Source organism: Theropithecus gelada, chromosome 10 (genome assembly GCF_003255815.1).
Source record: "Theropithecus gelada isolate Dixy chromosome 10, Tgel_1.0, whole genome shotgun sequence".
NCBI lineage: Eukaryota > Metazoa > Chordata > Mammalia > Primates > Cercopithecidae > Theropithecus > Theropithecus gelada.
The window spans coordinates 11,896,858-11,909,436 of record NC_037678.1 but is presented as its reverse complement, the minus strand read 5'-3'; the positions used below and the strand labels follow the sequence as shown (position 1 = coordinate 11,909,436).

Sequence of the window (12,579 nt, the reverse complement as noted above, 5' to 3'; positions counted from 1 at the left end):
TCTCAGCCTCTCAGGAGGCTGAGATGGCAGGGTTGCTTTGAGCCCAGGGAGGTTGAGGCTGAGGTGAGCTGTGATTGCTCCATTGCACCCCAGTCTGGGTGACAGAGCAAGACCCTGTCTCAAAAAAAAAAAAAAAAAAAAAAAAAGAAGTAACCGGCGTCTGGAGTCTAAGCTTCTGTTGTTCCATCAAAAGACAGAATTGTCCGGGCATGGTGGCTCACACCTGTAATCCTAGCATTTTGGGAGGCTGAGGCAGGTGGATCGTCTGAGGTCAGGAGTTTGAGACCAGCCTGGCCAACATGGCAAAACCCCGTCCCTACTAAAAATACAAAAGAAAATTAGCTGGGCATGGTGGCACATGCCTGTAGTCCCAGCTACTTGGGAGGCTGAGGCAGGAGAATCGCTTGAACCCAGCAGGCGGAGCTTGAAGTGAGTTGAAATCACACCACTGCACTCCAGCCTGGGCGACAGAGTAAGACTCCATCTCAAAAAAAAAAAAAAAAAAAGACAATGTTTAGCGTGTGGGGAAATGTCACCCTTGCAGGAGAGCATTCCAGCTTTCCTGGGCATTGGCAGAGGCTGATGCCAAACAGAAACAATCTCTGCTCAAATTCGCCTGCCCTCCTGCTTCACGGTGTTGGGACTGGCCAGGACCTGGCAGAACCTAGTGGTTGGTGTGAGAATTTGCGCCTTAGGCAGTATGAGCTGGATTTTTCTGGCAGGAGGAGGGAATCCAGCTCCTGAAGTCAAGCCAGAAGGAACTGAGGGGGTGGGGACGTGGTGCCCAGGACTTTAGGGACAGGCTACCATGGCTAGCCACTGCTGAATGCCTGGCACATGCCTGGCACCAGGCTCGCTTTGCCCTCACTGTCTCATTTCCCCTTCAGCTCAGCCCTATGGCAGGGGCTGTCAGCACATCCATCTGCAGAGACGGAAACTCTGGGAGGTTCACACACTGATCTAGGATCACACAGTGGAAGTGTTGGAGCCTGATTCACACAGCCCGCAGTGGAAGAGAGAAGCTGGGGGCGGCAGTGAAAGAAAGGGAGCTGCTGTCTGCAGCCCATCCTTATGGCCAGCAAAGCACTCTATCGGGGGGATGGATCGAAGGGCAGATTTTTAGCTCCAACCCATAACCTTACTTTCTGATACAGGAGAGAATGTTTAATACAGAAGAAATTGGAAAAGGATCCACATACACGCAAGGTGCAAATCTTCAGGTGCAGATAATAGGAGCAGTGGAGTTTGCTTATGCCTCGGCTGGTATCAATGGGGACCCTTTATTAAGTACTCCCAATGCCGGACACCCCCCGATGCCGGACACCCGCCGATGATGGACACCCCCCGATGCCGGACACCCCCCGATGCCGGACACCTCCCCGATGCCGGACACCCCCCGATGATGGACACCCCCCGATGCCGGACACCCCCCGATGCCGGACACCCCCCGATGCTGGACACCTCACTCACATGACCCTTTTTCAAGTTTGTTATCCCCATCGCCATTTTTTAGATGAAGAAACCAACCCAGCACGGTGACACGGTGGAAGGGGTGTGGCCAGGACTGAAACCTTGGGCATCATGTGGGCATATTCAGTTGTCACAATGGTGTGGATTCCCCCACGACCAGCACCATTAGGACCTTTGGGGGTTGCAGCCAGGGACCCTAAACATCCTGTGGTAGGAGGGGCAGTTCTGCAGTGAAGAAGGAATTTCTTTTGAGTGAGCAGGGAAGCAAAAGCCATTGTTATGAGCAGATAAATGCTATGATCCAACCGTGCTTTTAAAAGGCGCTGGGCGTGGTGACCCATACCTGTAATCCCAGCACTGTGAGAAGCTGAGGTGGGTAGACTGCTTGAGCTTAAGAGTTTGAGACCATCCTGGGCAAAATGGTGAAACCCCATCTCTACCAAAAATACAAAAAGATTAACTGGGTGTGGTGGCGTGCACCTGTGGTCCCAGCTACTCGGGAGACAGCGGTGGGAGGACTGCTTGAGTCCAGAAGGCAGAGATTGCAGTGAGGTGAGATCGTGCCATTGCACTCCAGCCTGCTGACAGAGTCAGACCCTATATCAATCAATCAATCAATCAATCAATCAATCAAAATAAAAGGATCCCTTTGGTGGCTGTGTGGTGAGAACAGACTGAAGGAGGCCAGGCCCTGCCCAGGGAGGCTGCAGTAGATGAGGTGAGGTGGTCTGATTCTGGATAAGACTTGAAGGTGGAGCCTACCAGTGTTTGCTGATGGGCGAGAATCAAGGACAATCCTATGAATGAAAGTCTTTAGGAGAAAAGGAAAAAAAAAATCACCCATATATCACCACACTAACCCTGTTTCCTTCAGTGAGGCGTTTTGTTTTGCTTTTCTTGAGACATGATGTATTTTCAAATCTAAATAGAGCCAGATATATCCTTCAGCTTCTGGCTAAAATTCTTCATCCTCAAAGACCATTGGCCAGGCACAGTGGCTCATGCCTGCAATCCCAGCATTTCAGGAGGTCAAGGAAGGAGGATTGGCTGAGCCCAGGAGTTTGAGACCAGTCAGGGCAACATATTGACACCATCTCTACAAAAAAAAAATTTAAGTTAGCCATGCGTGGTGACACACACTTGTAGTACCAGCTACTTTGGAGGCCTAGGTGAGAGGATTCCTTAACCTGGGAGATCGAGGCTGCAGTGAGCCAAGACTGCACCACTGTATCCTCCAGCCTGTGCAACAGGGCAAGTCACTGTCTCTAAAAAAATTTAAAAAGGGCCTGGCACGGTGCCTCACGCCTATAGTCCCAGCACTTTCGGAGGCTGAGGCGGGCGCATCACCTGACGTCAGAAGTTCGAGACCAGCCTGGCCAACATGGTGAAAACCTGTCTCTACTAAAAATACAAAAATTAGCCTGGCATGGTGGCAGGCACCTAATCTCAGCTATTTGGGAGGCTGAGGCAGGAGAATCGCATGAACCTGAGAGGTGGAGGTTGCAGTGAGCCGAGACTGCACCAGTGCCCTCCAGCCTGGGCAACGGAGCAAGCCTCCTGTCTCGAAAAAAAAGAAAAAAAAAGGTTCTGTGGGCGAAAGGGAGGGAATGAATGCAGGATTAGAGGCAATAATGGGAGGAAGTCTGAGTTTGAGTCCTAGCAAGGGGAACTGCACGCACAACAGGACAGGCGTGGGCTAATGTGCACTTTTTAATGGGAGGGGCTTATAGTTTTTATAGGATTCTCAAAGGGAGCCATGCCCCATCCCCCAATTAAGAGCTACTATATCACTTGTTTCTAATTCTGACAGGACGGAAACAAGCAAGGTGGAAATCTTGGGCTTGAGAGACGGGGAGTAGAGGAGCTAGGAGCCCAGCGTTCTTGAACATGCCTCTCCCATCCGATGGCAGTCACCTGGGCTTCTAGCATGGGGCATTGCCACTCACTTGCTGACACCTTTGTCCACTGATGTGACCTCCATCCTGGCACCAGTCTCACCATGTCATCTCTGCTGCTGAGCCTTCCTCTTGAAGCCTTCAGCAATATCTCAGCCCTCTGGTTTTCTCTCTCCCCAATCTTTAAATGACTGATTCCACAGGACTGTCTTTTTTTTTTTTTTTTTGAGATGGAGTCTGGCTCTATCGCCAGGTTGGAGTGCAGTGGTGCGATCTTGGCTCACTGCAACCTCCAACTCCCAGGTTTAAGCAATTCTCCGGCCTCAACCTCCTAAGTAGCTGGGACTACAGGCACGTGTCACCATGCCTGGCTAATTTTTGTATTTTTATTTTATTTATTTATTTTTTGAGACGGAGTCTCGCTCTGTCACCCAGGCTGGACTGCAGTGGCCGGATCTCAGCTCACTGCAAGCTCCGCCTCCCGGGTTTACGCCATTCTCCTGCCTCAGGCGCCCGCCACCTCGCCCGGCTAGTTTTTTGTATTTTTTAGTAGAGACGGGGTTTCACCATGTTAGCCAGGATGGTCTCGATCTCCTGACCTCGTGATCTGCCCGTCTCGGCCTCCCAAACTGCTGGGATTACAGGCTTGAGCCACCGCGCCCGGCCCTAATTTTTGTATTTTTAGTAGAGACGGGGTTTCACCATGTTGGTCAGGATGGTCTCGATCTCTTGACCTCGTGATCCACCCACCTCGGCCTCCCAAAATGCTGGGATTACAGGCGTGAGCCACTGCGCCCAGCCAGGGCTCTGTCTTCTGTTCTCACTTTGCCTTTTCTTTTCTTTTCTTTTTTTTTTTTTGAGATGGAATCTCACTCTGTCGCCCAGGCTGGAGTGCAGTGGTGCAATCTCGGATCACTGCAAACTCTGCCTTCCAGGCTCAAGCGATTCTCCTGCCTCAGCCTCCCAAGTAACTGGGATTACAGGTGCCCACCACCATGCCTGGCTAATTTTTGTATTTTTAGTATAGATGGGGGTTTCACCATGTTGGCCAGGCTGGTCTCAAACTCTGGACCTCAGGTGATTCACCCGCCTCGGCCTCCCAAAGTGCTGGGATTATAGGCATGAGCCACTGCCCCTGGCCTCACTTGGCCTTTTCTTTTCTTTTTTTTGAGTCGGAGTCTCACTCTGTTGCCCAGGCTGGAGTGCTGTGGCACGATCTTGGCTCACTGCAAGCTCCGCCTCCCAGGTTCACGCCATTCTCCTGCCTCAGTCTCCTGAGTAGCTGGGACTACGGGTGCCCACCACCACACCCAGCTAAGGTTTTTTTTTTTTTGTATTTTTAGTAAAGACGAGTTTTCACCGTGGTCTTGATCTCCTGACCCCGTGATCTGATCCGCCTGCCTCGGCCTCCCAAAGTGCTAGGATTATAGGCATGAGCCACCGTGCCCAGCCACTCTGCCTTTTCTAGATCATCTCATCTCCTTCCAGAGTTTTGAATACTCTGCATTGCATGATTTCCAATATTCTTTCTTATCCCTTGGAAATTCTATAATTATTGAAACAGGTTTTTTTGTTTTTTTTTAAATCATGTGTTGCTCTTATGAATATAAGCAAAATTCATTGGTTTTCCTAAAACTTCTCCACATTAGCATTGCGAATTACTTTCCATTTGGAGTCACTAATGTCTGTGCTTTTCACATAAGATTGGTCCCTCTACCTTCAATACCATTAGTCTTCTAGCATTTCTTTTTTCTTTTTTTTTTTTTTTTTTTTTGAGACGGAGTCTCGCGCTGTCGCCCAGGCTGGAGTGCAGTGGCGCGATCTCGGCTCACTGCAAGCTCCGCCTCCTGGGTTCACGCCATTCTCCTGCCTCAGCCTCCTGAGTAGCTGGGACTACAGGCGCCCACCACCGCGCCCGGCTAATTTTTTGTATTTTTAGTAGAGACGGGGTTTCACTGTGGTCTCGATCTCCTGACCTTGTGATCCGCCCGCCTCGGCCTCCCAAAGTGCTGGGATTACAGGCGTGAGCCACCGCGCCCGGCCAGCATTTCTTAAATGAACCCATAAAAGAACTAAAAGCCATTGGCACTGGGCTCTTAAGCTGCCCTTGAATTTATAAAGGGCTAGCCTGCTTTTTTTTTTTTTTTTTTTTTTGAGACAAAGTCTCACTCTGTCGCCCGGGCTGGAGTACAGTGGCACAGTCTTGGCTCACTGCAACCTCCGCCTCCCAGGCTCAAGGATTCTCCCGCCTCAGCTTCCCGAGTAGCTGGGAATATAGGCGTCTGCCACCACACTTAGCTAATTTTTGTATTTTTAGTAGAGAGGGGGGTTTCACCATGTTAGCCAGGCTGGTCTCGAACTCCTGACCTCAGGTGATCCACCCGCCTCAGCCTCCCAAAGTTCTGGGGTTACAGGCATTAGCCACCATGCCCAGCCCCACTCTTTTTTAAAAAGTAAACTTTTAATACAGGAAAAAAAGCACAGTTCATAAGTGTACAGCTTGATGAATTACCCAAAATGAACATACAGCTAAGAGAACCATAGCATTCCAGAAGCTACTCTCCCCACCCTTTCCAAAATTAACCCTTCCAAGGGAATCACTGTCCTGACCTCCCACCATAGATTAGTTCTGCCTGTTTTTGAACTTTATATAATGGAATAATACAGCAAGTACCCTTTTGTCACATGAAAACTGTCTGATAGGCCAGACTCATGCCTGTAATCCCAGCATGTTGGGAGGTCGAGGAGGCTGGATCACTTGAGGTCAGGAGTTCCAGACCAGCCTGGACAACATGGTGAAACCCCGTCTCTATTAAAAATAGCTGGGGTACGCTGGGCACGGTGGCTCACGCCTATAATCCCAGCACTTTGGGAGGCCGAGGCGGGCGGATCACGAGGTCAGGAGATCGAGACCATCCTGGCTAACACAGTGAAACTCCGTCTCTACTAAAAATACAAAAAATTAGCTGGGCGTGGTGGCGGGTGCCTGTAGTCCCAGCTAGTCGGGAGGCTGAGGCATGAGAATGGTGTGAACCCAGGAGGCGGAGCTTGCAGTGAGCCGAGATCATGCCACTGCACTCCAGCTTGGGTGATAGAGCGAGACTCCATCTCAAAAAAAAAAAAAAAAAAATACAGGCCAGAGTCATGCCTGTAATCCCAGCTACTAGGGAGACTGAGGCAGGAGAATTACTTGAACCTGGGAGGCAGAGGTTGCAGTGAACCGAGATTGTGCCACTGCACTCCAGCCTCCATCTCAAAAAAAAAAAAAAAAAGAAAACTGTTTGATAGAGTTGCCCTGTCCAAAGATGAAAGGGAGGCCTGGGGACAGTATCGGAGGGAGTGTGAGACACAGGACAAACACTCATTACTTCATCCTCATGCATCACAGAAGGATTTGAACTGTCCCATCCTGGGAGTCTCTGATTCCAGGTTCAGCTGGCTAAACATGTTTATCAAATTACCCTGTTTAATAACATGGCGCACGTTTTAACAAGAAGCACTTACATCCATCATATAGGCAAAAAGTAAAAAGATGGATAACACCTAATGCTGGGGAGAGTGTGGGACAAGGACACTTCCATTTACTGTACTATCATGAAAGTATATGACAGAGGCTGGGAGCAGTGGCTCATACTTGTAATCCCAGCACTTTGGGAGGCCAAGGCAGGCAGATCACCTGAGGTCAGGAGTTTGAGACCAGCCTGGCTAATATGGTGAAACCCCGTCTCTAATAAAAATACAAAAAGTCAGCCAGGCATGGTGGCACACACCTGTAGTCCCAGCTAATTGGGAGGCTGAGGCATAAGAATCGCTTGAGCCCAGGAGGTTGCAATGAGCTGAGATCATGCCACTCTACTCCAGCCTAGGCAACAGAGCAAGACTCCATCCCAAAAATGAACAAACAAACAAAGATTTATATCTGCATACTTGCTGACCAGCTCACCCACTTACTAGAAATCTATGTCCTATGGGTCGGGCGCGGTGGCTCACCCCTGTAACCCCAGCGCTTTGGGAGGCCGAGGTGGGCAGATCATGAGGTCAGGAGATGGAGACCATCCTGGCTAACACGGTGAAACCCCATCTCTACTAAAAATACCAAAAATTAGCTGGGCGTGGTGGTGGCGCCTGTAGTCCCAGCTACTAGGGAGGCTGAGGCAGGAGAATGGCGTGAATCCAGGAGGTGGAGCGTGCGGTGAGCCAAGATAGCGCCACTGCAGTCCAGCCTGGGTGACAGAGCGAGACTCCGCCTCAAAAACAAAAACAAAAACAACAGATCTATGTACTATGCCTCAGTTTCCTCATTTCTAAAATGGGGATAACAGTGCCTACCCCAGTGAGCTGCTGTGCAGATTAAATGAGGACACACCACACCCACCCACACCCACAGGCACCAGAGCACCTGGTATTTAAGTGTTAACTCTTACCTTTGTTTGGTACATTGGGGAGATTGACCTGATGTTTTCCCAAAAGACTTCCAAGACACTAATTTATTCCTACCGATAACACATGGCTCAGGAAAATGAAACTGGATTAGTGTCTCTCAAAGGGTGACTCCAGGGAGGCTTGTTAAAATGCAGGTTTCCAGCCAGGGTCTGGGGAAGGGGCTGCAGGCGCCCTGTCCATGAAGGTGGCAGAGAACACCCCTAAAATAACCCAAGAAGCAGGCCAAGGAGATGGACAAGGAAGATAAATCTTTGGCCCTGGCCACAGGCAGAATTAAGAAATTTGGCGAGGCAGGGCGCAGTGGCATAGGCCTGTAATCCCAGGACTTGGGGAGGCTGAGGCAGTCGGATTGCTTGAGCCCTGGAGTTCGAGACCAGCCTAGGCAACGTAGTGAAACCCTGTCTTTATATATATGCGTATGTGTGTGTGTATGTGTATATATGTGTATACATATACACATATATAATATATACACACATATACACATACACACACATAAAATATTTATTATATATAATATAGAAATACATATAGGCCAGGCGCAGTGGCTGATGACTGTAATGCCAGCACTTTGGGAGGCCGAGGCGGGCAGATCATTTGAGGTCAGGAGTTCAAAACCAGCCTGGCCAATATAGTGAAACCCTGTCTCCACTAAAAATACAAAAAATTAGTGGGGCGTGGTGGTGCACGCCTGTAATTCCAACTACTCGGGAGGCTGAGGCAGGAGAATCGCTTGAACCTGGGAGGCGGAGCTTTGAGCCGATATCACACCACTGCACTCCAGTCTGGGCGACACAGCAACGCTCTGTCTCAAAACCAAAAAAAAATAAAAAAAGCTAAAATCTGACAAAAAGCGACCTGTTCCACTGTCTCTTGTGCCTGCGGTGATGGTGGGCCTGACTCCATTCGTGTTTTAACATCTCGATTCCCGGCCACATCTTTGGCCACCTAGTTTAGAATAAAGTGTCTTGGAGCCTGTTGTACATTTATGAATAAACTTTTGTTAAAAAGAAAATACATCATCAAGAGATGATGAGCCACTCCTGCCCTAGATGTGAATTTAAAGTAAAACAAGCCCCCAGAATCTTGCCAGAGTCAGCCCTTTCATCTTTGTTCTCTGAACTCTATTACCTGGAATTAAAACAACTCATTTGAAAAAAAGAAAAGCAGGTTTCTGAGCTCACCCTAAACCCGCTGAACAGAATGACTGCAGTGGCGCCCCGCAACCTCTCACAGGCCTCCCAGCTGCTGCTAATGCCCGCTGAAGCCCCAACGCCCGGGTAAGGCCAGGGCGGCCCGACCGACTGGGGCACTGGAGGACCCGGGGACTAGAGGGCGCCGCTCTCTCCCGGCTCGCGCCTCGGTTCCCGGAAAAGTAGCTCCGTCCGTCGTTCGGCTGCGCTCACCTCCTTTCCGCTTCCGGTGTCCCCTACAGTCATGGCTGCCGCCGTTGCTGCTGCCGGTGCCGGGGAACCCCAGTCCCCAGACGAATTGCTCCCGAAAGGCGACGCGGAGAAGCCTGAGGAGGAGCTGGAGGAGGACGACGATGAGGAGGTACTAGGGCCTCGCGGGGTGCGGAGCGGGTAGCGGGCCAGTTCGTGGATGTGAGATCCGCATGGTACGGGATCGGAGCGAAGCGACTTCTTTGGGAGGCGGAGTTGGGGCCCCGCTGGGCCTTGGGGTGCCCTAGCTCCAGTGGGGCTCGGCGGCTTCCAGTGCCGCAGCGGGGCCAGGAATGGATGTCGCTTTTTCGGCTAAGACCCGTGTCTTCTCCACCACAGCTAGATGAGACCCTGTCGGAGAGACTATGGGGCCTGACGGAGATGTTTCCGGAGAGGGTCCGGTCCGCGGCCGGAGCCACTTTTGATCTTTCCCTCTTTGTGGCTCAAAAAATGTACAGGTAAGGAACGAGGGCAAAGGCATTGGGTAGATGCATGGGATGACCGTGGTGCTGTGAAAGAACACGGGGTTTGGAAGCAGCAGACCTGTGTTGGGTGACCTTGGACTTGTACCTTACCCTTTCTGAGTCTCAGTTTCCTCTTCTGTAAAATGGGGATTCTTACCTGGCAGGGGCGTTGTGGGGGTTATTTCAGATTGTTGGAGATAATTAATGAATAAGGAGCTTTGTAAGAACTCAGGAGAATGTTAAACCGCCATCACTAGATGATACAGCTACCACAGCTGCTCCTCCTGTCTTTGGTAGGAGTATGGTGCAAGGAGCGGGTAGAATACGTTTATCAAAACATCGGAGTATGTAGGGCCAGGCGGGGTGGCTCACGTGTGTAATCTCAGCACTTGGGAGGCCAAGGCAGGTGGATCACCTGAGGTCGGCAGTTCGAGACCAGCCTGACCAACATGGAGAAACACTGTCTCTACTAAAAATACAAAATTAGCCGGGCGTGGTGACACACGCCTGTATTCCCAGCTACTTGGGAGGCTGAGGCAGGAGAAATTGCTTGAACCTGAGAGGTGGAGGTTGCGGTGAGCCGAGATCATGCCATTGAACTCCAACCTGGGCAACAAGAGCTAAATTCCATCTCGAAAAGGAAAGAAAAGAAAAAAAACCATTGGAGTATGTAATGTGAGAGGTTTGGTTACTGAGTAGTTCTTGCCTGTTTTGTTTGCATGTCTTCCTGCTCACCCTCTGGGGGTTTTCCTCTACAGGTTTTCCAGGGCAGCCTTGTGGATTGGGACCACTTCCTTTATGATCCTGGTTCTTCCCGTTGTCTTTGAGACCGAGAAGTTGCAAATGGAGCAACAGCAGCAACTGCAGCAGCGGCAGGTAAGCCCAGACCCTGGGCTTTTTGCCAGTGGTGGAGACGCAAGTTATTTCACTAACACATTGGTCCCCAGCCTTTTTGGCACCAGGGACTGGTTTCATGGAAGACAGTTTTTACATGGACGGTGGGGTGGGGGTAACGGAGGGTAGGGGGGTTTCCAGATGATTCAAGTGCATTACATTTATTGTGCACTGAATTTCTATTATTACATTGTAATATATAATGAAATAATTCTATAATGTAGAATGAGGGGGAGCCCTGAGCTTGTTTTCCTGCAACTAGATAGTCCTATCTGGGGGTGATGGGAGACAGTGACAGATCATCAGGCATGAGATTCTCATAAGGATCTTGCAACCTAGATCCCTCACATGCACTGTTCACAAGGGTTTGTGCTATAAGAATCTAATGCTGCTGACCTGACAGGAGGTGGAGCTCAGGCAGTAATGTGAGCAATGGGGAACAGCACTAAACACAGAAGAAGCTTCTCTTTCCTGCTGCTCACCTGCTGCTGTGTGGCTCGGCTCCTAACAGGTCATGGGCCAGTGCCAATCCACGGCCCAGGGGTCGGGGACTCCTGTTCTAGCACCTGGGTTGACCAACAGTTAATGTGTGGGTGGGGATTGGGATTGGGCCCATGCTCTTTTCAGTGTCTGATGGTGCTTTCAGTATTATTTCTGTAGACGTTGGCCCCATCAGGTATGGTGAGAATAAGTTCTCTAGGCCTGAATGATGCCTTACACCTCTCCTTTTCTTTTCCAGATACTTCTAGGGCCTAACACAGGGCTCTCAGGAGGAATGCCAGGGGCTCTACCCTCACTTCCTGGAAAGATCTAGATTGTTACTGCTGTTTGAGCTGTCTCAGTGGGATAAGTTTGAAATTCAAGTGTTTGAACTGCTGATTATTTGGATTTTTTTTTTTTTTTTTTTTTAACTTTGGCACATTGATCTATCTAAACCTAGTGGGGAGAATTCTCTTCACATTGTCTCATGGAAAGACTCAACTTGCAACTGTGCCCTCCACACTATCCTTACTTCTGTCTTCACTCTGATACCAGAGTGCAGCCATGCAGACGGTTATTCCTGCTCTGGCCACCCCACTCCTTTCACCAAATTGCTCCTAACTGGAAGATGTCACTTTCCCCTTGTGGGTAGGAACCGATGCCAGTGGGAGGGATGTGCCCCTGACTATTAACGACTGCCTTTTTTATTGTTTAATTTTTTTTTTAAAGAATGGAGCTGTTGGGGAGGGACATGCACGCAATGTGAAAGACAAAATGCATTACACCTGTAGTGTAAAGCAGCCACTATGAATCCCTATGTATGAAGAGGAGGGAGGCTGGCGGCAGCTTCAGCCACAGAATGGGGACTGTGGAAGACAGATCAGGAGTTCATTTCCCCTGCACAGTTTGGTTGTTAGACCTGTGTGTGTGTTTAAAAAAACAGAAGTCAGTGCTCACTTTTTGTATTTAAATATTAAAAATTATTCCAACTGAAAGTGTCATCCTAAGTACGTTGAAACGAGAGCAGGTCAGAGACATGTACTGCCCCTCACATTTTCTCATCTAAACCAGCAGCACCTCCGTCTTAACACCCATAGGCCCAAATTGTTTCCGAAAGTGAAAAAATTCATTTTTAGCCACGTACTTCGTAGCAATCTTTGCCCTGAATTTAGGCAGTCACTTTGAGATCCAGCAGCCTAAAACAAAGGATTGGGTCTATGTACTACTTTAGTCTATGACACTGTGTAATTTATAAAGTATTTGTGGGGAATAACAATACTGATTTCTGGGGAATAGGGGAGGGGGACAGAATTTTTTTGCCTGAGACCAGGTCTAACTGGAGTACAGGTGGTGTCCTTTGGGTTCACTGCAACCTCTACCTCCCAGAGTCAGGTGATCCTCCCAACTTGGCCTCCTGGGTAGCTAGGACTACAGGTACACGCCCACCATGCCCAGCTAGTTTCTTGTATTTTTGGTAGTCAGGGTTTTGCC

General features: G+C 49.6%; 1 protein-coding gene across 1 annotated transcript; it reads left to right on the top strand.

Moving 5' to 3' along the window:
• The first annotated feature begins 9,224 nt into the window (after nt 1-9,224).
• On the top strand, nt 9,225-12,086 carry TOMM22 (translocase of outer mitochondrial membrane 22). Its single transcript, XM_025398682.1, has 4 exons — nt 9,225-9,362; nt 9,590-9,708; nt 10,473-10,590; nt 11,348-12,086. Exons 1-4 carry the CDS (start codon nt 9,246-9,248, stop codon nt 11,420-11,422), a joined length of 429 nt encoding a protein of 142 aa, XP_025254467.1. The 5' UTR covers nt 9,225-9,245; the 3' UTR covers nt 11,423-12,086.
• Nucleotides 12,087-12,579: the final 493 nt, after the last annotated feature.